General features: G+C 39.9%; 1 protein-coding gene across 6 annotated transcripts in view; it reads left to right on the top strand.

Annotated features, from left to right (window-relative positions):
* The window catches only part of CNTNAP2 (contactin associated protein 2), a 1,669,434-nt gene that overhangs the window by 1,527,847 nt on the left and 116,182 nt on the right, over positions 1-25,405 (top strand). For all 6 annotated transcript variants that reach the window (XM_073332778.2, XM_078851686.1, XM_073332785.2 and 3 more), the window contains exons 17-18: positions 5,940-6,158; positions 8,115-8,351. In XM_073332778.2, the coding sequence (XP_073188879.1) occupies positions 5,940-6,158; positions 8,115-8,351 (456 nt within the window). The remainder of the gene's footprint in view (positions 1-5,939; positions 6,159-8,114; positions 8,352-25,405) is intronic.

The following is a 25,405-nucleotide window of genomic DNA, read 5'->3' as shown; positions in this document are numbered from 1 at the left end:
AAATGTTAGCCAGCTCTGAATGCTTAGGAAGGTACTGGGTCTGATATTCCACTGCCATTTACCTTACATAATTGTTTACACCATGCAAGGTGTGTGCTAGATGCTACTAACTCTGAACAGTAGCATTTTATACCCACTTTGCTCTGCCTTTATACAGGTGCAAATGACTACACAAGATGCAAGGTACTAGAAGATCAAACCAGTTTCTGTTTTGATTTTTGTACAGCCATACTGGCAAACTTAGTCATTTGGTCAAACGACACAAGCTTTCACTAATTTGTTCAAATGACCATTTCATTTGGAAATTTAATTCCCATTGATTTAGTCAATCTAATACATCAATGAGCACCGTCAAAAATTCTAGGGCTGTCAAGCGATCAAAAAAAATTTATTGCGTTTAATTGCATGATTAAAAAAATTAATCACACTGTTAATAATAGAATACCATTTATTTAAATATTTTTGGATGTTTTCTACATTTTCAAATATGTTGATATCAATTACAACACAGAATACAAAGTGTACAGTGCTCACTTTATATTTATTTTTATTACAAGTATTTGCACGTAAAAAAACAAAAGAAATAGTATTTTTCAATTCAACTAATGCAAGTACAGTAGTAGAATCTCTTTATCATGAAAGTTGAACTTACAGATGTAGAATTATGTACAAAAAATACTGCATTCAAAAATAAAACAATGTAAAATTTCAGAGACTGCAAGGCCACTCAGTCTTACTTCTTGTTCAGCCAATCGCTCAGACAAATAAGTTTGTTTGTATTTGCAGGAGATAATGCTGCCCACTTCTTGTTTACAATGTCACCTGAAAGTGAGAACAGGCATTCTCATGGCACTGTTGTTGCTGGCGTTGCAAGATATTTACGTGCCAGATGCACTAAAGATTCATATGTCCCTTCATGCTTCAGCCACCATTCCAGGGGACGTGTGTCAATGCTGATGGGTTCTCCTCAATAACAATCCAAAGCAGTGCGGACCGACACATGTTCATTTTCATTATCATTATCTGAGCCAGAGGCCACCAGCAAAAAGTTGATTTTCTTTTCTGTAGTTTCTGCATTGGAGTGTTGCTCTTTTAAGACTTCTGAAAGCATGTGCCACACCTCATCCCTCTCAGATTTTGGAAGGCACTTCAGATTCTTAAAACTTGGGTCAAGTGCTGTAGCTATCTTTAGAAATCTCACATTGATACCTTCTTTGCATTTTGTGAAATCTGCAGTGAAAGTGTTCTTAAAAAGAATATGTGCTGGATTATCATTTGAGACACGAAATATATGGCAGAAGGCGGGTAAAACAGAGTAGGGTACATACAATTCTCCCCCAAGGAGTTCAGTCACAAATTTAATTACTCTTTTCTTTTTAATGAGCGTCATGAGCATGAAAGCATATCCTCTGGAATGGTGGCCGAAGCATGAAGGCACATATGAATGTTTAGCATATCTGGCACATAAATACCTTACAGTGGAAATGCCTGTTCTCACTTTATGGTGACATTGTAATTAAGAAGCCAGCAGCATTATCTCCTGTAAATGTAAACAAACTTGTTTGTCTTAGTGACTGGCTGAACAAGAAGTAGGACTGAGAAGACTTGTAGGCTCTGAAGTTTTACATTGTTTTGTTTTTGAGTGCAATTATGTAAAAAAAAAATTGTAAGTTGCACTTTCATGACAAAGATTGCACTACAGTACTTTTATGAGGTGAATAGAAAAATACTATTTCTTTTGTTTATCATTTTATGGTGCAAATATTGGTAATAAAAATAATACACGCTTTGATTTAAATTACAACACAGAATACAATATATATGAAAATGTAGAAAAACATCCAAAATAGTTAATTAATTTCAATTGGTATTCTGTTGTTTACTAGTGCGATTAAAACTGTGATTAATCATGATTAATTTTTTTAATCACAATTAATTTTTGAGTTAATCCCCTGAGTTAACGGCGATTAATCAACAGCCCTACTATAAATGTAGCAGAAGCTAGGAGAAACAGACTGCAAAAGAAGAACTGTAAGTAGCAGGTGTGAGGATGAGCAGTGAAAAGCAGGACAGATGAGCATACAGAAAATCTGTGTGACCAAAGGATTGCAGTGCCTTTTTCCCCCCTATATGACGTACATTTGAAAACCACTTTCTCTGAGCTGCCAGTCCTGTGAACACCAGCCATCTGTAAGCATCTCTTCCTCTAGTGGTAGTCTCATCATAGCAAATATAATCAAGCAGAGAACTCTAGAATGGAATTTTTCAGCAGGTACACGCTAGAAGGATGGTGAAATAAGAGCTGAACCAGAAAGTGTTCTGGTGAAGAGAGAGACTGATCGATTCATAGATTTTAAGGCCAAAAGGGACCACTAAATCATCTAGTCTAACCTGCTTTATAACACAAGCTATGGATTTGGGGCAGGGGGGAGTAATATGACGGAGGTCTATAAAATCATGACTGGAGTGAAGAAAAATGATTAGGGAAGTGTTGTTTATCCTTTCACATAACACAAGAACTAGGGGTTACCTGATGAAATTAAGGAACAGCAGGTGTAAAACAAACAGAAGGAAGTATTTCTTCACACAATGTACAGTCAGCATATGGAACTCATTGCCATGAGATGTTGTGAAGGCCAAAAGTATACCTGTGTTCAAAAAAGAATTATATAAGTTCATGGATGATTGGTCCATCAGTGGCAATTAGCCAAGATCATCATGGATGCAACCCCATGCTTAGAGTGTCCCTAATCTTCCAACTGCCAGAAGCTGGGGATGAACAACCGGGGATGGATCACGAGAAATTGCCCTGTTCTGTTCTGTTCTTTCCCTCTGAAACATCTGGCAATGGCCACAGAAGACAGAATACTGGGCTAGATGGACTATTGGTCTGACCTAGTATGGCTATTCTAATAACTGTCACCCCAATGAATTTGGCCCCAAACCATTGTGGGTTTTTGGGGAGGGAGAGTCAACTCTAGCATGTAACTTTTCAGCAGGGACAAGCTAGAGGAATGGTGGGAGGGAGACTTGCTTTAAAAAAATCAGTTAATTGCTAGTCTTTTAGATGTCTAGGATAAACATGTGGCACCTTAGAGACTAACCAACTTATTTGAGCATAAGCTTTCGTGATGAAGTGAGCTGTAGCTCACGAAAGCTTATGCTCAAATAAATTGGTTAGTCTCTAAGGTGCCACAATTACTCCTTTTCTTTTTGCGAATACAGACTAACACGGCTGTTACTCTGAAACCTAGGATAAACATGTTCACCCATCCCTGTTAAAGTCCCAATACTATTTGTTTTTTAGTCAGAGATTCCTCTGACTGCTATATACACTAGGATGTGGAGTCAGAAATTTATTAAAACAGATAAATAATGTTGCTATCCTGTGAGAACCAATAGTAGAAGTTGCTTGTAGGAGTTACTAACATGCAGCCTGTGAGCAATTTTATCCATTCTTTAGGAAGTACATATTGATATACTTCATATTTTCTTAGGCCAGCAAACTGGCATACAGATTTACTCTCCAATATTTTATGTGAGGCCTGTGTTAAATTTGTTTTCGGGATATGTCAATGTAATCTATGGATGCTATACGTCTTTGGTGCTTCTTCCCCTTTCACACTCAACAAAAATCTTTTATGAGAAGTACAATGTTTTGAGATGTTTATTCTTTTCCCTCTCGAGTTACAAGGTAAAATATTAAAAATTTAAGACTAACCAGTATGAATTTTATTCCTGTATATTTATGCTTTAAAGTCACAGTTTAATATTTTCCTCCAATTAGTATGAATTTCCTTGTGTTTAAATACTATTATCACAGAGAAGAAACCTTTCAGGCTGCTACGCAGACCTTGATCTTCAACCATGATTAAAGCTGAGCTGTGCAAGTCTGGTTGTTATGGTTGAAATGTCTTCATCTCTTCCTACCCCACCTCTCTCTCTCTTTCTCCCTTTCTAGTTGCAATTATCTCTTTTAAAAAAGGCAGCTGCCTTCAACCAGAAGACTGAGAGCAAATGAGTCTCTTTAGAGACTTTTAAAGTAGAATCAGTGACTGAATACTAGATGGGGTTTCACAAAGGCACCCACTGGCAATGTCAAAAATGCCGTCTAGTGGCTGAGAATGAGATGAACACTCTGCGTAGCAGTTCTCAGTCTTATAGCCTTGCAGACAGCCCGCTTTCGGAAACAATTAAAGGAGTTGGAGACAGACAGTGTGCAGAGATATGAAGTGGTTTTTTCAGAGCAGCACAGTGGAGACAAAGCCACCCACTCTTCAAGGCAGGCTGCAATGCTTCCTGTATGCTAATGACTATATAGATTTGGTTCTAGTTTCTAATTTGCCCTAACCTTATATCCCAAACCCCCAGAAACTTGAAGACTTCACATCAGAGTAAAACATTTTTATTAATCTCTGTAGCCAAGTCCTGAGCAAACAAAGGCAAACTGATTGATCTGAGGGGCCAGGAGAGGTGGTCACTTCAAAAGAGGAAATAGTATTGCAGGTAGCTGAGAATGATGGATATTTCACTACCTAAACACCTGTATAATTCTCCTTCAGAACTTATCTCTTTCCATAAAAGGGGGTGGGGGGGGGACAAAAATAAGTAAGATTTTTGCAGCAAATTTTGTTTAAAAAAGCATTCATGATTATGAAAAATGCTTATTCATGCAATATCTTTTTTGGGATGTGGTACAAACCACAAAAATGACTGCAGTTTGATTCAGCCTTGCAAAAAGCACCATGAAAATGTACTAGCCTGGGCACAAAAAGTATTTGTTCTCCTTTTAGTCAGCTGATAGGTAATAATGATATTTTACGAGCCCATCAAAAGCAATTTCCCTGTCTGGGTGAGTAAAGTTTTGCAAGACTGGCTGGAAGTGAATTATGCACAACGTGAGAGGCACAACTATACTAGATCCCTTTATAGCCCTATGGTGCATAAGAATTCTCTTAAAAGGATGACACAGCTGCCAGAAGTTGCTTTCCATGGATTCTTTTATACCTAAAAAAAATGAAATAGACTGAAAACCCAGTTGTCTTTACATCTAGGTTAAATCCTCCTTTGTGAATACTATCAGTAGCAATCTATTTTCTGATAATTCTTTGAACTGGTTTTCTGCCACTATATAATAATTTTACTGTAAAAAGGGAGCCTAGATGAATCATAGCAGACAATTTGAGATCATGTTTCTCGTCAGAAGTGATCTATTCCTCATTAATCACTTTGCCCTCCTTAGTAATAAGTGTCAATCGTGTGCTTTGCTGAGCAACACCAGATGGAAAAGTCCTACCAAGTATAATAGAAATTTATAAAGTCTTTATACATTTTTGGACCATCCAATATAATTTAATCCGCCTAAGAATTCTGTAGGGTAATTTAAAAAACTCCTGGCCATCATTCATTACTACCATCTATAAATATATATTAGGTCTAGTTGAAAATTTGCCATCAAAACTTTTTTCCGTGGAAAATTAGGCTTTCAGTTAAACAATTTTTTGTGGAAACTCTCTTTCTTCTAAAAAAAATAATTTTTACTTGGAAAACTGAAACCCAGAAACAGCTATTTTTCTTTAATGAAAAGTTTGAATTCCCTGCTGAAAATGTCAACACAAACACTATTTTTTCCTTTATGTACAAATTTTCTATCAAAAAAAGAACTATTATTCAACCGGCTCTAATATTTATACAGTAATTTTGATGGAACCCGGTTAATTTTCTGTAGAACCAGATTTGTTTAATTTGTTTAAATTCCATAGGAATTTTCCATAATGGCCTCCTGAGAAGTGCTAAGCACTATCAGCTTCTATTGAAGTCAGGGGATTTGAATGCACTCAGGATTTTACAGGATGGGTCCCAAGGTGGCTTCCTGTGTAATAGGTATAAACAATCGTACTTTGAACCTCTGATGGATTTTCTCCCCTCTGGTATTTCAGCTGCTATTGAAGTGTCCTTTTCATTTGATGTTGGAAATGGCCCAGTGGAGATCATTGTCAGATCCCCCAACCCACTCAATGATGACCAATGGCATCGAGTCATCGCTGAGAGAAATGTCAAGCAGGCCAGTCTGCGGGTGGACCAACTGCCACAGGAGATACGGAAGGCGCCAACGGAAGGCCACACACGATTGGAACTGTATAGCCAGTTATATGTTGGTAAGTAGCAGAAGAAATAACAGGCCTCAATGGTTAGTTACTCCATTCCAGCCACATCACGTTGGTGGCAGTTACAGTAATATATCAGGTTTCTTTCCAGAAGCACTTAGTGATGGTAGGGTACAGATTGAAAAGCAATGTAGGTTACAGAAGGAAGGTGACCCAGTTCAGAGAAACAAGTACTGCTGTGGTACCCTAGTATCATTGCTCCTTCCTTATTTGTAGCTCAAGCCTCAGGCAGGCAAGCAGCCTTTTTCCAGATATTTTTTCCCAAAGGATCTCCCACCCAGCTATTCAGCCAGGAACTGAAAGAGGCCTGGGAACGCCATGCAGGGAAGGAAGCTTATGGTAGTACTGTTTAGCTGGTGTCTCTCTGATATGAATAGCAACTCCACCCTACAGAGATTTGATCTCCCGTCCCCCATTTACCGTATTCACCCTCCAGTCTGACACCCCATCACCCACCTTTTGCTTGTGAATTTTAATAGCCAGTTACACTGTACCATATAACAAATACACATTTCACTGTTTGCCTAGCCACTTTCAAATGTTGCTAGCCTTCACTGCATTTTGGGTACCAAAAGGCTGCCATTCCAGCAACGTTCATGCTTCTTTAGCTCTTGGGGCTCCACAATGCAGACATGGTGAGTTTCATGAGGTAGGACCAGGTTTGCATGAAATGATGAGCAAAGAAGCACTTCCCTACCTCTCTAAAAAAATTCTTTACCTCATTTCCTTACATCTTAGTGAAAGCTCAACAACAGAAGTAAATTAAAATGATGTACAGAACCTTCAATACCTTGGTAAATATGATCTTGTCAGTGGAGTGGAAATAGCCATGTGTGTCCCCGTTGTACAGTCATTATTCACAAGCTCGGTCTCTTCTTTAACATTTTTGGTATTGCTAAAGTTGATCTGAAATAAAAAGTCTGTTGCTGCATAAACGGAACTATAAATAGGCTTGGCAGAATTCAATTTTTATTTTCTTATCATTTCAACTGATCAGGTTTGTTTTAATCATTTTTTCAGATTTTTATCTATTTAAATTTTCACAGTTGTGGGCAGTTATGACGAGGGTCAGAATAAGCAGGAATTCAGACAATAATTAGGCAATAGACACTGAGATTCAAAAATGTCTGTCCTACGTGGTACATTACAAATCTTTAGAAGTGTTCATTGTTTGACTGTATTACCAAAATTGAATGTCTGTGATTGCACTAGATTTTCTCTCTGAATCATAACCATGGTCAAGTCTACTCGTGCCATAAATCTGAATTTCCCAATAGCATATTGAACGTGGGCCTGAACTACTGAGTTCTAACACTGGCTCTCTGTTAGCAACTTGCCTTGTATGCTTGGGAAAGGCACTTAGGCCCACATTTTCAGATTTGATCGCTCTACTTCGGGCATGTAAAATCTATATCTAGACAACTAAATAAGTAGCCTGATTTTCAGAGATGATTGAGCATCTGTGCCTCCTATTGCAGTTTGAAAGTGTCGGCCTAAACCTCTCTCCCAACTTCCCAAACTTTGCTTTAAAAAATGTAAAATTATGTAAGAGATTATCATCATTATTATTACTATGTATTATCATCAACCTATAGGAAAATGTTGCAATCCAAAATGTATTCAAGCATAAAACCTATTATTACCCCAAACACGATCTTTAAAAATATATAAGAAAAAGAAGAAATTAAGTCTCCCAGTCAAGAGACTGAGGGCCAGATCCTCCGCTGATGAAACTACACCCCTTATGCCATCTGAGAATGGGGCTGAAAGCTTAGACTTACTGCAATTTGATTGCATAATGAAAAATGAATGAATATTTTAGGCTTTTAAAAGACATCCCAACCTACAATATGACCAGCTGTAGCTGGCAGCTCAGCGGGTTATTTGGTATACAGCAGCAATAATGCAGTTTAACTCTCGATTCATTATTTTTGCATTATCTCTCAGGTGCTGCAGGTGGACAGAGAGGATTTCTGGGTTGCATTCGCTCTTTAAGAATGAATGGGGTGACTCTGGACTTGGAGGAGAGAGCAAAGGTCACCCTGGGGGTGAAACCTGGTTGCTCTGGCCACTGCACCAGCTATGGAATGTACTGTGAGAACGGAGGTAAATGTGTCGAGAAATACAATGGCTACTCCTGTGACTGTTCCAAAACTGCATATGATGGACCATTTTGCATAAAAGGTAAATGTCTAAATGTGGAAGCCAAACCAACTAAGCAAAACAGAATCACAAATTAATTGTTCAAATGACAAGTGCATCCCTTAATATTCCTTACAAACCTATCACATTCACAGGGATCTGTTCTACCAGTTATATATGGTGGATTTACTGCACATCTCACATTAGTGGTAATGTGCATTTCCTATTTAAATCCAATAACACATGGAAGAAAAGAACTTCAGGATTGTCTGTACTCTTCTCAGCAGCGTCAGGTGTTATCCTGAGCTGCTGAGTAATAAATTCCTATTAACACATATAATGTTTTATTAGTTCAAACAAAAACTGAACTTTTCTAATACTCAGAGGGATTTAGGTACAGGGTATTGGTTGTAACTGTTACAGATCAAGGGGCCAGTGTTTGAATACAATCTTCCTCAAATTTTTGGTTGTCTGGATCCAGGAGTTTGGTTGAAGTTCCTCTGGGTTAGAGATTGAGTGTCCCAGGTTAAGGGGAGGTTTATAGTTACAGTAAAGCTGTAGGGCATTTTGATTGGGCACAATGACTAATAAAGCACTGATGATATATCCATTTCATTCATTTGAAATGGCTAAGATACTAATTAAATCCTGAAAACCGAGGTTTATAATGAATCACTTTCATATCAGAGGAATTTCCATTATGTTGAAATACCGACCAACCATTTAAAAAACAAACAACAAAAAAACCAAAAAAGTCCAAGACGCTGCAGGAAAATTGGGGATGAAGCTCCAAGTTTGTTTTTATTTTTGTTTGTGTATTCTGATTGGAAATGATAATGGCAAAACTAAATTCTTTTGCAACCCCCTGCTGAAGATTTGATCACATTTCCATGAGGTGCTAATCTCTCTGAATAGCCCTCTTTCACTATGTGTGTCTTATAAATATCTAAAATCATCCAATCTATTGCGTCTCCTAATTCTTTCTAGAAGCTGCATCGTGTGGCGCTAAGTCTGTGATTTCAGCTGAGATCATTTATTCGTTACTCTTCTCAATGGTTTTCATGATTCTAAGGAACCTTTGGTGTCATAAATTGCCTATCACAGTGTTCTGCCTTTAAATTACCCACCTTATCAGCAATCCTGCAGGCAAGTCTATTCACCAGTCATCACACTGCCCTTGAGCAGTTCATCATGTCCATAGGGGATAACTACTATCCTTTGACATTCAGTTTCCCAACTCCTTCACAACTACTCTTTTTTTTTTTTTTTAAGGCAGGCCTCAGGCAGTAGAGTTTGTGCTTTCTATTCCCCTTCTCTTCAAGCCATGAATGAATGGAGATTACAGCAGAAAAGGCCAGCCCCAGGATCTCTTTATGCACTCCCTGGTTATGGGTTGAATTCCCTCCTCCCCAGTGCTTTACCCCATATCTATCCTCACTTTATTCTATCCTACACAACAAATCATGCATCTCGGCAGGAGTCAGACTAGATGGCCCTTGCAGTCCCCTTCTAACCCAATGGTTCTATCAGTCTATCATATTGTTACCCACTTTTTTAATCTGGCGGGTAGCCAAAATTCGGGATCTTGTGTGTTGTTTCCAATAAGAGGAGAAATTGATGATGGAGTCAAGTGTTTCTTTCAAGTGCAATCCTGTTTATTTACAAAGAATATATAGGTTTCAGAGTAACAGCCGTGTTAGTCTGTATTCGCAAAAAGAAAAGGAGTACTTGTGGCACCTTAGAAACTAACCAATTTATTTGAGCATAAGCTTTTGTGAGCTACAGCTCACTTCATCGGATGCAAACTGTGGAAAATACAGAATACAAAATACAAAATAATCAAGGGGGGGGGGAGAAAACCTGGATTTGTGCTGGAAATGGCCCACCTTGATTATCATACACATTGTAAGGAGAGTGATCACTTTAGATAAGCTATTACCAGCAGGAGAGTGGGGTGGGGGGAGAGAAAACCTTTTGTAGTGATAAACACCCATTTTTCATGGTCTGTGTGTATAAAAACATCTTCTGTATTTTCCACAGTATGCATCCGATGAAGTGAGCTGTAGCTCACGAAAGCTTATGCTCAAATAAATTGGTTAGTCTCTAAGGTGCCACAAGTACTCCTTTTCTTTTTTTAAAGAATATATAGAGTACTGTTTCCCTGAACAAAGCAGGAATCAAACAGCAGGAGACTGTTTCTTTGCTGACAGCTTCAACCCCCTTTCAGCCAACACTCGGTGCAAAATCTCTCTTCAAAGCTATGTCTGCACTGTGCAATGAGCTCAGGTGCCTGGTATCTGGATCTGAGCACATGGGTTAACATTCCCACAACAAAGTGCTACCCCCATTACTGTGTCCTCAGTTTCTTCACTTGTCCATGTGTGGCTGGGGGCATATCCTATCGCTCTGTATGCTGGGATGCTCCAGGATTCTATCCCAATCAATTCTGAGTGGTAGTGTGTATTTAGAACTAATCTAATAGAGAGACAGAGTTATCCCTAGAGTGTGTCCTTTTGAGACAAAACTGAAGTAATTTTAACAATGTCAGTGTTTCAAAGTTCATATGTATTGACTCAGAAAATAGTCACTGTCACATTCCAGTGAACTTACTTTTGAGGAAAAAGAAAAGGAGTACTTGTGGCACCTTAGAGACTAACGAATTTATTTGAGCATAAGCTTTCATGAGCTACAGCTCACTTCATCGGATGGATTTGTTAGTCTCTAAGATGCCAAAAGTGCTCCTTTTATTTTTGCGGATATAGACTAACATGGCTGCTACTCTGAAACCTTACTTTTTAGAGGTATTCTTTTTCCAACACTTGTCACATTTTTTCTGTTTCTTTTAAGGATGGGCCAACTGCAGAGTGACTGAAAACCAGCCCAAAGCTTCAGTCAAAACTAGAGCTAAACAAAATATTTTCTTCCTGACTTTAGACACAACATAAAATAGAAATGCCATAAGAGAAGTTATATGGTGCCTGTTACAATGGAGCTCCCTCCTTCTTGGTTTGTCCATAGGCACTACCATAACAAAAGCAAGAACAACAGAGTTATTGTTATTTTTCTTACCTTGGTATTTCTGACCTGACCAAAACCATGGAGTATTTGAAATAATATTTTATGTTTATACAGCTCTTTGGATCTTTGGATGTCAAATTATGTAAAAAAGTTAGAAGATATTTTTTCCATTTTATAGATGAGGGAATTGGGGAATACAGAGTTTAATGCAGAGGTCAATTTAAGGGCCTCTGATTTTGGGTGCCTCAACTTTTGGATGTTCAGTTTTAAATATCTAAGGCCTAATTTTCAGAGCTACCGCAGTTCCCATTTAATTCAGTTGGAGTTATGCATGCTCAGAACCTCAGAAAGTCAAGCTTTGGGTATCCAAAGGTGGGCACCCAAAATCAAAAGCAATTTTTTGAAAATGTAGACCTAAATGATTTGCTCAAGGTACACAGTGAGTGTGAGTGAGTCACTGACAAAGTTGGGAATAAAACCCAGAACTCCAGACTCTCTGTTCCCTGCTCTGGACACAGGATCTGGTTTAGGGAAATTTCCAGCAACTTTTATAGATCAACCTAGTTCCAATTGGCTGTGGATTTTGTAACTTGATCATCACCAATTTCCTTTTCTGTTAGTGCTGAAATCTGACTTATCTGTGTGGAAAATCCGGCATCTCTTCCCTCCAAACATAATTCAATATTTGTGACCTCACAATGGTTCTTCATAAAAGCAACCAGGTGGCATCAAAAGCAAACAGTTAAAGGATAATGTAGGCACAAAACAGATAGATTTGGAAATGTCTGATGAACAAGAGAACAGTAAAAATCCTGAAGCAATGCTGAAAATAAGGTCTCTAAAACACTTCAGTTTCAGCCCATTGAGTTTTACGTTGTAAATTTAACTTGCAGTATGCCTTGTAAATCCAGGGAAACACTGGAACATCTTGTAAATTTTGCTAAATTCCCCAGGTTTCAAATAAACTGGCTTCTACTTTTGTTTCTAATGACACCTCATGGAGTCTTCTACCATACGCTCCTTTTCCATGAAATAGGGCTTGGTTGTCACTGGATGCTAGGAGAAAATACAGAAATAGTACATGACAATGAAATAAGCTTTTGGCAGAATTATTTAATGTATTGCATAATCTTTGCTGGAGTGTAGTAGTGGCTCTTTTATACCTCGCAGCTATTCAGCCACATCTCACTACTGTCAAAATATTATACCTTAGTAACATTTTAAATATAGCTGGTTGAAAATACCAACATATGAAATTTTCACTACATTTTTCATAAACATTTTGAATTATGACCTCCCCCCTAAAAAAAAAAAAAAGGATGAAATATTCATGAAAATTTTCATGAAAAGTATATCCCTTTGATCAAGCAGCTCTAATTTTTAATGCTAGGGCTATTTTGAATATCACTGTATCATTTTTGCTTTTAAGTACATGTGTAGCTGAATCTTGTGATCTTTTGCTTAATTATTTTTTGCATGGATAAGCAAGTGACAATTGTACAAGTATTTTATAAATGATTTGACAGTCACATCAGGGCCTGACGTACCTTGTTGTTCTTAAAAAGCACCAGTTACACATTGTCATATGTTTTCTTTTTATGATATGTGAGTGGCTTTTATTGTACTGGCTATACAGACTGTAGAGACTGACAACACTGGCTAAAGCCAGATATATGGTTGTGCAAGGAAATTTGCTACTATCTGTTGCTATATCAATCCTTGCTCTCGCTTGGTCAGAAACCAACAGTCATGTGGCCTTATCACATGATTTTGTTATATGTGCAAATGGGATTTAGGATGAGACAACCAAGCTCATTTTCCCTTGTAACCTAAGCCAGGATTTGAGTTCAGTTCGCCAGAGATAACATGGTTAATGGTGCACCACTTAGTTATTTAAGGCTAGATTCTGCTACCCTTACACTGAGAATAACATCCTGTTCAAGTAGCCCCCCTGATTTAACACTGCATAGTACCTTTCTCCTCAAGTCATCCCACTGAAATACTGAGGACTCAGGATAAAGCAACTATACAGCATAAGTAAAGATTGGCAGAACCTTGCTGTCAAGGTTCCTTCCCCACTCTGAACTCTAGGATACAGACGTGGGGACCTGCATGAAAACCCCCTAAGCTTATTTTTACCAGCTTAGGTTAAAACTTCCCCAAGATACAAACTATTTTACCTTTTGCCCTTGGACTTTATCGCTGCCACCACCAAGTGTCTAACAAATATATAAGAGGGAAAGAGCCCGCTTGGAAACATCTTTCCCACCAAAATCCTCCCCAAACCCTACACCCCCTTTCCTGGGGAAGGCTTGAGAAAAATCATCACCAATTTGCATAGGTGAACACTGACCCAAACCCTTGGATCTTAAGAACAATGAAAAAGCAATCAGGTTCTTAAAAGAAGAATTTTAATTGAAGAAAAAAAGTAAAAGAATCACCTCTGTAAAATCAGGATTGTAAATACCTTACAGGGTAATCAGATTCAAAACATAGAGAATCCCTCTAGGCAAAACCTTAAGTTACAAAAAGACACAAAAACAGAAATCTACATTCCATTCAGCACAGCTTATTTTATCAGCCATTTAAACAAAACAGAATCTAACGCATATCTAGCTAGATTACTTACTAAGGTCTAAGACTCCGTTCCTTTTCTGTTCCCGGCAAAAGCATCACATAGACAGAGAGAGACTTTGTTTCTCCCCCCTCCAGCTTTGAAAGTATTTTGTCTCCTCATTGGTCATTTTGGACAGGTGCCAGCGAGGTTATCCTAGCTTCTTAACCCTTTACAGGTGAAAGGGTTTTTCCTCTGGCCAGGAGGGATTTAAAGGTGTTTACCCTTCCCTTTATATTTATGACACTTGCCCCCATAGCTTTTAAACTATGATAACAAACTTCTTTATGGTATGTATGATAGATCTGGTCAGGCTCCCCCAGTCAACAGCTCACCAGATTGTTGTGAGGGGATCCAGACACTAGATCCTGGGTGTTTTAAGCCTCCAGAGTCTGAACAGAGCCCAGGTGCTGTCACTGTTTTGGGGTCCCTAAACACACTCTCGGAGCAGATCTTCTATCTGTCACCCCTTCCCAAGAGCATGCAGCACAGCATCCTGGACATAATTCTGACGCCTCTGGCTTCCCTTGTAACTTAAATACATGTCTCCCAGAACACCACCCAAAGGTGTAAGTTCTCTGGTTTACCTCTTCAAAGGGCCACATGGCAAGTGCAGCATATAACACAGACACAATATATAGAAATCTAACACATTATTGCTCTTTATTTAATCACAGGAGAAATACACAGATCTATACAAAAACAGATAAACCTAAACTCATTTCCCTGACTTAGTCTCCTCATCACTCCAGAGCATTCTTTGGGCTGGGGTTAGGGTCCTCTGTAGGATCCAGGATCCTTCCCCTGCAGCTGCATGACTTTTCTTCCTAAACTTGAAGCTTCTCTCCCTAGATGAGCTTGCTTCCTCTGTCCTCTTCCCTTTTTTTGACCAAATTTCCTCTGTGTGTCTCTGTCTTTTCTCTGTAAGTCCAAACCCCTACCTCTTCCCCTTGTTTGGGAATTTTCCATTCTGCCAGTGCCAGCCCCCTGCAGAGAGAAAGAACTGTTTTCCCTTAGGATGCAATTACTCTTTTGTGCTCCCCAGGTAAGACCTATTCAGGTGCTGACAGTTCTTTCACGATTGTGCTTGGTCTAGTAGAGACATGCTTTCCAGCTTGTAAGTCATGGTGATTACACAGATCCAGAGGCATTCCACGATACAACAATTTTATTATAATATCAATCAGAATTCACAAGACAGATCCCCCAAACCATCACAGTATGTTTTTCAACATGTGCTGTGGGTCCTACCCACTCTCGCATGCCAGGTTTTTCAGTTTGGCTGTACTTGGGGAATGGTAACAGAAGGAGTGATACGAAAAGTCTAAGCAAATAAAATGGCATTGACATAGAAGGTCAGCATATAACTAGCAAATGCTTCTCAGGGTAAATACAGGCCATGCACTGTGGGGGAGATATTTATTGAGGAGATTCATGCTTAGAATTATTGATTGATGACTGGTAAGAAATTGCATTGTCTCCAGTCTGATCAGTGGCAGTTCACACATCTGATTGACATTTCAGGTGCCTGAATATTACCGTCCCCTTACAAGGACAAATCTGTCAGAATGCTGTTTGCCATCTATTTTTATATTGTTGTTGGTTTTTGTGGGTCTGTAATCAGCTCCATTTGTTCTTTCGCTGACCTGAGAAAGATTGTTACAAGGAGCAGCCAAAATGCGTCTGCAATCCTACAGATTGCTTTCTGACCTTATTCTGTCCTTTGTTTCAGAACCTTTTTCTTCACAGTGGTCCTCCCATCACCATAACAGCATTTCTGAGAGTTGGATTTGAGTTAAATTTTTGCATTTATAACTGGTGTATCGTTAAAACAACTGAGGGCAAAATTGTGGAATCAGTATCTAGCACAAGTGTTGTGTCATGCTCTGGAGATCTCCCAACAGGCTAACTGGAGGAAGAAATTCCCCCACCCCTCTCTTCCCCCAGCATTGAAATGGGAGGGACCCAGGGTGAGAAATGGAAATTGCCCAACACTGCAATCATTTCCCATTCCAGGCAGTGCTATGCCCTGTGTTACACAGAAAGTCAGATTAGAACAGAACAATGGTCCCTTCTAACTTTATAACCTATTTAAGTGACAGTGGAACCATTCCACAGCTGATGACTTAGCTCACACGCCTCCGTGTATGTTGGAAGTGTAAATGCAATCCTGTCCTTTTCTGTGCACAGTTGCCTAATATGCACACATAAATATGGGATTTAAGGACACAATGGGTGCACACAGATGCTTTTATGGTGAAACTTAAATGACTAGTATGAACAATCATAATCCTTATGCCACTCCCTATACCCACCCATAATAGACTATAGCACAAAACTCCTTTCCTTCCTGTGGATTAGCCTTTATATTTAAGTAGAGTCCAAAAGCAGGACTGCACTTACAACATTAAAAGGCTTTTCTGAGTCAGATTTGCTGGCTCTCCCTGTAGCTCTTTCTGATGCCAAGAGGAACTCAGCCTTTTATAACACTGGGTTGGTGTTAACACTATTGTCTGGCTGTTAGGCTGAGTCAGAAAAACAGCTCTTCAGCTTCTGACAGAATCTTACAGTCTGACACTTGGTCAGATCCAAATTCTGCCCCATTTACACACATGCAACTCCATTTACTTAAAAATGCCTGAATGTTTTTGCTGTAAATATATTTTTTTAAAGTAAGTGACATTTTAATTCTTATTACTCATTGAATTGAAGACCTTGTGAGCTAAAATAAATACTGCATCTATTATATTCAGTATGGCCTTGGTCTTTCAAACATAACTGTATAAGGACTTTTCTCTGGATTATGAATCCTTGGCCTTGATCATGCAAATCTGGGCTCTGCATAGGGGCAGATGTCTGCCCGCATAAATCAGATTGCAGGGTCCAGTTGGTTTGTACAGAAAGGTAACTAATAATGCATTCATATTAACTGAACAGATATATTTGTGAAAAATATTATACATTCCGTGAAGAGGTTCTAACCAAGTATATCTCTGTGTCTTGCATGTACTCTCTTACTGAGAATGCAGTATCTGCTGCTTTGAAAATTACATTTCTCATAAAGTCATAGAATTTCTTTATTGGAAAAATATTTTCTTTGATTTTTAATCCAAAAAAATCGTCTCCCCTTCCTCACTCACGTTACTCAAAGAGATATTTCAATCAGAATACAAAGCAAAGTAGTGGGATAAAGCTTTCCAGTCTACCATTGGTCATAATATATTTCTAATAAAGAGCAGAGTTTTATTTATCTGTATACAGGAAACAAATAAATAAGGGATAACTTCAAAAATCCTGACAGTTGTGGGTCAGAAAGCATGATAAATTTCAACTTCTCTGTCAGCCAATTACAATAGGACTGCCCTGGTGCTATTATCCACTGAATTCAATTTTTTTACTGGAGATGAATGGAGCCCCTACAGCAAGCTTTTTAGCTGCTGTGAATGAGGATCCATATGAAGGCAGAGCAGATTCAAATTTCTCACGCTGGGTTCATAGAATCCCACAGTTGGAAGGGACCTCAGGAGGTCATCTAGTCCAACCCCCTGCTCAAAGCAGGACCAATCCCCAATTTTTGCCCCAGATCCCAAATGGCCCCCTCAAGGATTGAACTCACAACCCTGGGTTTAGCTGGCCAACGCTCAAACCACTGAGCTATCCCTCCCCCCTGTATGCTGTATCCATATGTTATACTTTTATGGCCCCCATTACCTCGTATCCAAGCACCTCACAATCTTTTAGTCTGTATTTTGTCCTCTGACCACCCCTGTGAGGTAAGGAAGTATTATTAACCCCAGTTTACAGATGGGGAAATGAGGCAGAGACTAAGGGCTTGTCTTCACTGTAACAGTAAACTCAAGTTAATACACTGGAATTTCTGCACTCAAGCAAGCCTAGTTCAAGGGAGAGCAGCCACACTGCAAAACAACACTGTAATTACACAGAGCAATATGATTAGCAGCACAGAGTGATTCAATTAGCTACTGCTGAGTAGTTGTAACTAGAGCTGTTGCATCCTCACTGCACCTCTCGCTCAAACATCAGCATCACTCGCACCTTGACCCACCCCCTCTGATAAGCCAGCTAGCTTGAGTTTAATGCCCAGCTTAACTTAAACTAGGTGTTTTTTGTGAGTGGACAGGAGTCGAGTTAAGGGTAACACTAGAGTTTATAACGGGAACTAACTGTGCTGTAAAAACACACTCTTCGTGACTTGGCCATAGGCACACTAGAAGCCTATGGCAAAGCAGAGAATTAAACCCATATCTTCCAAGCCTCATTCTAGTACCCTAACCACTGGGCCATCATCCCATGGAATGATGGAGATTGCAGAAAGCCACTGCAAATATTTTTGGAATTGCTCTTGCAACACTGGAAAACATCCTCTGATGTTACTTCTGGGAGCATCTCCACATAGACCCACTGCTACCTCACAGGAACATGCAAAAAACATTTTCTTCAGGAACAGGTCTTCTGATGTATATTTTATGCAGCTTTCTTCTTCGCCTGTCTTTTTTTCCCCCCTACTTGGGATATTTTCATATAAATAAACAGCGGGAATCTCCACTCCAGTTGGATGCAGTGAAGGGGAGCAAGCTCCATGATCCTGGGTCAACCAGACTCAGCATAAGTGAGAGCTTCTAAGGAGCAGTTCTAATTTATTCCCCAATGTAATGTCCCTCTGTGGCTGCTGCACAACACCCTCCAGCCTTCCTCTGGCCTACCCCCTTCCCTCTATGCATAGCGAAGTAGAACAAAAGTTCTGAATTGTTTTGGTGCATTTGTGCAAAATGGAATTCTAATTATAGACACCCTTCTCTTACAGTGTGGAATAAAATGACTTCATCGGGAGCCTGATCCAAAGCCCATTGAATCAATGAGAATCTTACCGTAGATTTCAATGGGCTTTGGTCAGGCTGCATAAAAGGTATCACCGCATGTTATTTTTCCAGCTTTGCCTTCTCTGCCTTGAGCACCAATCTATTTAATTGGGGGGGAGGGGGGGGAGGGGAAGAGACATTTAATGAGTTTGTATTGTTAATTGGAATAAATAATTGCTGTATTTCTCCATTTGACTCCACCACCAGAATGCTCAAAAATGTACAGTGATGACAGCCAAAGAACACATGTTGGGAATTGTTCTAGAAAAAGCTTTAAATCCCCACTTCTTGTCTGCACAAACTAAACTCACAGCAGGACTGAGAGCAGAATAAACCCTAAGTACACCGAGCAGTTAACTGAAAATCGTTACTGTCTTCAAAAGTCTCAGTGAAATGGCTCTCCCAGATCAAGAAAAACAGTGAGACTCTTACCTTTACTATCCTTTGGCCAGCAGGTATCTCAACAGTCTAGGGCAAGTCTACTCGACCACACTACACCAGCACACATGCATCAATGCCACTGCGCCACTGTAGCGTGTCTGGTGAAGACGCGCTATGCCAACAGAAGAGCATTCTTCCATCGCCATAATTACTCCATCCCCACAAGAGGTGGAAGCTATGTCAGCGGGAGAGCGTCTCCCACTGACTTAGCGCCGTTGTGGACACTGCTTTAAGTCGATGTAACTTACGTTGCTCAGGGGAGTGTCATTTTCACACCCTAAAGCGACATAAGTTATATCAACTTAAGCGGTAGTGTAGACCAGTCCTACAGTCTTTGTGACCACGGTCTGGCAGTAGTTGCAATTTCTGGTGCTGTCTAGCACTTCTGGTAGTACAAGCCCTTCCTGACATACTTCCTGTAGGTAGTTCATACTCTGTACTGATGGAGAGGGGACAGAGTTGAGAAACATAAAAAAGGACGATTGACAAGGAAAGAGGCTTTGTTAGGTCACTTAAAAATCTGTGCACGAGCCATAAGGCAAAGCCCTTAAAGGATGGATATTTAGTGGTGTATGCCCTTGGTTGGAAACATCGTCATGAGATGTCTTGCTCTAATAATCCAATCAAGTAAAAAAAGGGGGTTGAATATCTGATAATTGGCAGGCAGTGTAAAAGAATAATTATACTTATGTACCTGTGGGCAGGAAAAAGCTTGCAGCCTCAGCACTGGACATGGCTTCCAGCTATAAGCCTGTATTTCAGCTGAGGTTTCTGAAGTAGAGAGACAAACATCCATTGTTGCTGCAATTTTTCATGTGTCCTTCTGTGGTGCAGATAGCATAATGTTCATTGTCATGATGTAGTCCCACAACCATTGTAAAGATCTGTCCCAGTTGAAGTTATGGAGTTTTAGCATTGGCTTACATAGGGCTAGGATTTCATCCTTAATGCACAATTATACCACATCACCAGAAACAAGCCCCTTAACAACATAGCTGTCATGCTAATCAGCAGAAAACATATGAGGCTTTATTAAGACACACTAAGCCCACAGAAGTAACCAGAATTCTTTTGGATAGGGGAAGGAGATCACAACCCAGTTTGGAACTCATTTGGAAGTCCATCAGATGACAGTGATGCCTGTCCTAGTGCCAGTGCCATAGAGAGATCCTGTCTTTAAGTGCACTACATCTCAGTAACTATATGAAAATGGCATTTTTTACTCAACAGATCTGCTTCTTGTATTCATGCAGAGTCCTATCTGCTTATCTGAGTGGTTACAGTAAGTTTACCCAATTTTTTTACTGCTGTTAACAGCACAGAGGCAACTCAGCTCTTGCAGAAGGATCTGGGTTCTGTAGCGTTTTTGTGCATCACTGACAGAATTGTGTATGAAGTTCTGTTCTCTACACCTGACCTGTAAAAACCCATTGATGGCAATGGCCTTTTACAGTTGTCATTAAGATCACACTTTGAAGACAGTCAGGTTGCGGGTATAACTGAGGGTAGCATTTGACCTGCGGAATCTTAATTACTTGTGATGATGCATGAGAAGGAAAGAGAAGTCAGTGGAGTTTCACTGATGTAAAACCAGTAGGAGAGAAGAATCAGTCTGCAACATTAGAGTGGAAATCTCATGACAACTTGCTTTCTTTTGAGATTTATGGTAATTCCTGCCTGTGGTCCAGGTGGAAATAGCACAAGAACAGCTTTTATCAAAATTTTCAACACCTCTGGGTCTGATTGGAACTGGATTGTGCCAAAATGAAAATAATCGGTTGAGAGTGAGGGTAGGGAGTTGGTGGAACTATTTTGAACCTCAGAATAAGTTTGTCAGTTCTAAATCTATCTGTGTTTTGCATGGAGGTTTTGTTTCATCCCTTTTTTAAATGGGAGAGTAGATTTGCAAAAGGTATATGGTTCATATTGAGAGTATACTTCTGGCTTGGTAAAATTGCTTCTGTTGTTTCACAAATCCTATCTAGTGCTTTTCCAGACAGCTAATCCAAACTTCTTTTATTTATGTTTTTGCTATGACTGTCAACAGAGCGTGACTGCACTGCATATTGGTTTGGAAATATGTGCCACTAGCCAAAGAAAACTGATCTACTACTGCCATGATCTCTTCCTTGAAGCTTTTGTTTCGAAAGGACAGTGTACACAGTAACCCTTTACCATATTTTGTCTCCTGGATCTCTTCTTTTCAGATATCTCATCTAACATGTTCCAAAAGAGGGCAACAGTGGGTAGATGGAATCTCCTCTACACCTCATCAACAAGGAGTTGTCTTTTACTTTAATCACTATTTTTCCTAAACAAAAAATGTCATTCCCTATTTAGGTGCAGATTCAGGAAAATATCCATTCAGACAATAGTGCGTTACACTCATTCTTAAATGTTTTCCATGGATCAGAGACTTAGATACCTCCTATTTAAAAAAACCCTCAATGTGATCAGTGTTTGGTGTTCTCCCGGTAGATAATTTCCTCGTTGATCAGCAATCAGTATTTCAAAGTCATAACTGAGTACAATTTAGAAAAAATGATCTGCCTTTGGATTTTGATATTTTAACAGAAAAATAATGGGCCCACTTCTGAGCACCCTCACCTACCTTTGTAGTCAATCAGTACATCCCTATTCAGCAAAGCCCTTAAAGGATGGCTATTTAGTTGTGTGCTTAAATCCCGTTGACTTTAGCATGTGTTTAAATGCTTTGCTGAACTGGAACCTGAGCTCAGGGCACTCAGCACCTTGCAGGATCAAGCCCAAAATGTATAAATTGCTACAAAAGTCCTGATCTATCCAGAGTAAACTGTATCCCGAAGATTCTTAAAGGCAAATGTGAGGCAGATTTTAGGGTATGCTGCAATATATGGTACATTTATAATTATTCAGCTATTCTGGTAATTATTTATGTGTCCTTACCTGAAGTTACTTTCAAGAACATTCCATTTATTTTGCAGGTTTTAGACTGTAATATAGGCAAGGTTAGTCTCAGAAATGTCACATGAACCATGAAAGATTTTTTTGTTTGTTTTTTGCATGCTGGTTCAGCCCACATTGGTGAGAAGGTGGGCAGGGGAGAGCTGGTATTCCCAGCCAGGGAGCCCCATTGTGCTAGGCACTGGCAGAGATGTAGTAAAAGTCTATCCCTGCCCCAGAGACCTTGCTGTCTAAAAGATAAGACATAAGAAGCAGGTAAAGCAAACAGACTGGGAGGGAAAAGGAAAAAACAGTTTTACAGATGAGCTGTGTGCACAATTAATAGATGTAAAAAGCCAAACAATAGCAGTAATATTGGCTCACCACCTGCCAACTAATATGTTTTTTTCTAAGCAAGATGAGTTATAAGGATGGATTTCAAGGATAATAAGGTAGCAGCCATGTGGGTTTTTGCAGGGAGCCTTAAATTGACACCAGGGTAACTGAGAGCAGATTTTCGCCCTGTACATACATGTATCATTTCACCCACGACTGAAAAAACAACCACACATGCAAGTAGCCTTTCTGCATCAGCATCATCTAGACAATGATGTAACACAGAACTATCATTCAGTTATTTGTTAACATTTACATAAGACACTATTTTGGGGCAAATCCTGCAGACATTTACTACTGTACATAGTACTTAATACTATAAGCAGTCCCACTATTTTCAATACTACTAACTCACAGGAGTAAGCACTAAACTTGATGGTAGGTGTTTGCACAATAGTCCTCTTAATTATTAATCCAAACGAGCATAAAAATTGGGTCTAGTGAAAAACAAAGATGTTAAACTAAATTGCCTTTCCCATAACTATCTGGAGGTGATTTAAAATTTCTCCTAAGAAATGACAGCTCTAAATCTATCACAGTGGCTCTACATCATTTCTAGGACTGTGAGATCACAGCTTGGACAATTGTTTTATGTGGCTGCAGTGTCACTTCTCAATATAATATATCAATTCTTGGAAAATCGTTATAAAGTAACAGGAAGACAAATCTTTTCTAGTGCTTAGCAAGACACTGGAAAGGGGCATCAATGAAATCTCTGGTAATGTAACCCCTTTCTTACATCTTAGCTACCTTGCCTTTCGCTAAGGGCACATTCCTACCCTCCAATACCAGGCAAATATTACTGCATATTTTGTAAAATCAGTATTTGGTTACACTTCTGTTTTGCTACTAGTATTTGCTTATAATTGTGTAAAGGACATTGAGATACTTCAAATATGGAAGGAGCTATATAAAATGAAATTCTATTTAAATAGTATAGTATATTGACATTTTAGCAGTTTCGATGGTAATCTGATGTCTCTTTATATAAAGCATACATGTATAAATAGTATATAAAGGGTTAATAAATGATAGTTGTTTTAATAAATGGCTTTCAACTCATATTTTATAGAGTTCAATAGTCAGTAATGTTGCTGATAAGCTTGGCTTATAGCCATATTTAACACATATTACAAATGTCTATAACATACTTATAATATCTATTACCCTTTATAAACTATTTATACATGGCTCTGTGATAGGTTGTTCTGAGTCAGGAGCAGACTCACCATGCTATCATCAAAACCCCACCAATATAGGTTAATTGAGACCTAATTGGAAGGTCAATCAACTGAGTAGAACTACAGCTGAGGGACTAATTAGAAGGAGAAGAAACCCCAGTAGCTGGATGCATATAAATTGGGAAGATGGCAGCCTTGGAGTGGAGTGCCAGAAGCAGGCAGGATGTCTGTGTGCTCTCTTCCCTTCCTCGGAAGCGAGTGGGGACACTGGCTAGGGCTTGTAAATAGCACTATAGGCAGAGGCCTGCTGGAACAACAAAATAAAACAGGCTAGTAGTAAAGGAGACCTGAAGTAGTGTGGTCTGTAATTAAGGCCTGAAAGGACTCTCAGACCACCCTGTGACAGTGTCCTTAACATAAAGTATGGCCCATGTTTTTGTTAATAAAACTCTGGAAAGAAATTGCTTTTTTTCAATGTTACCTTGAATACTGAAGCCTGTACAACAGCTCAGTATTATTAGGCAAGCTACAGTTTTAAGTAACTATCCCGGGTATCACTCTATATACTGCATATGGCTATGTTTCTCTACAAGCCGTAGGCAATTGTTTTTTCATTCCCTTGAGTATTTTCTGAAGTCAGCCTTCACTGTATTCTGTAACAATGTTAGTCTTGGATTATGTGTTTTAAGTATGAAATAGGTGGGAGTGTACTATTAAATATATCAGACGTGGTTGAGAATTTTCCATTTCTTTCGATGGAAAATATGGGGAAAATGTCTATTTTCCCACCAAAAAAAATGGTCTTTTGGGAAAATTAAAATGAAAAGGTTCCGTTTCGGGTCAATTAAACAATGTTTGTCTGCCTGAGCCATCTTGATGCCTCAGTCTGAATGCCTCATGCCCACATTCTCTTCTATGGACCAGGCTCCCTAGCCACTCTATCTCCCATGATACACTGTGGTACTGGGGCCCCCACAATGTATGGCAGCAGCTCTGCCAGAGAGAAAGAGTGCAGTGGGAGATACAGCCCAACCAACCGATAGGGGGAAATGCGGGTGTGACAGCGTTCAATTGGTCCACCGAGCCGCTGCGGGGCCGTGGGGAGCTACTGGCTCAGTGGCAGGCCTTGGTCACACCTTTCTGTCACTAGGGAATTAGCGGAGAGAGGTGCGCCAGCCAGCGTCAGTGGCGTGCCCTTCAGGCAGGTGGGGCGCCGGCTCGAGTCAGTGGCGTTGTCGGGATTCTGCTACCCAAGGCGGGTTGGCCAGGGTAGGGGAACGCAGGCCCACCCAATTCCATTGCGTTCCAGCCCAGGGCCCTTACAGTGGCCGGAGGAGAGGGTCCCGCCGCTGGGTCAGCGGGGAGCCATCCGCAAGCAACACGCTGACCAAATAGACCCACCGCACTGTGCTGTTCTGCCCCTGGGCTACTTCCTACCCGGTCTCTCGAGTGGGTCCCTCTGGTCCCTCCAGCTCATCAGGGTATTCAGCTGCTGGCAGCTTCAGCTCCCCCTCTGCGTCAGGCTCACACTGGCCCGGCTTACTGCCTGGCTCCTCCAGTTCCTCCACGTACTTGGCGGCTGGTAGCCCCAGTCCTTCCTCCAGGTCAGGTTTCTCCTGGCCCAGGGCCTCCCCTGGCTTGGCA

This window comes from Lepidochelys kempii, chromosome 2 (genome assembly GCF_965140285.1).
Source record: "Lepidochelys kempii isolate rLepKem1 chromosome 2, rLepKem1.hap1, whole genome shotgun sequence".
Lineage (NCBI taxonomy): Eukaryota > Metazoa > Chordata > Testudines > Cheloniidae > Lepidochelys > Lepidochelys kempii.
This window is presented reverse-complemented; position numbering and strand designations above follow the sequence as displayed.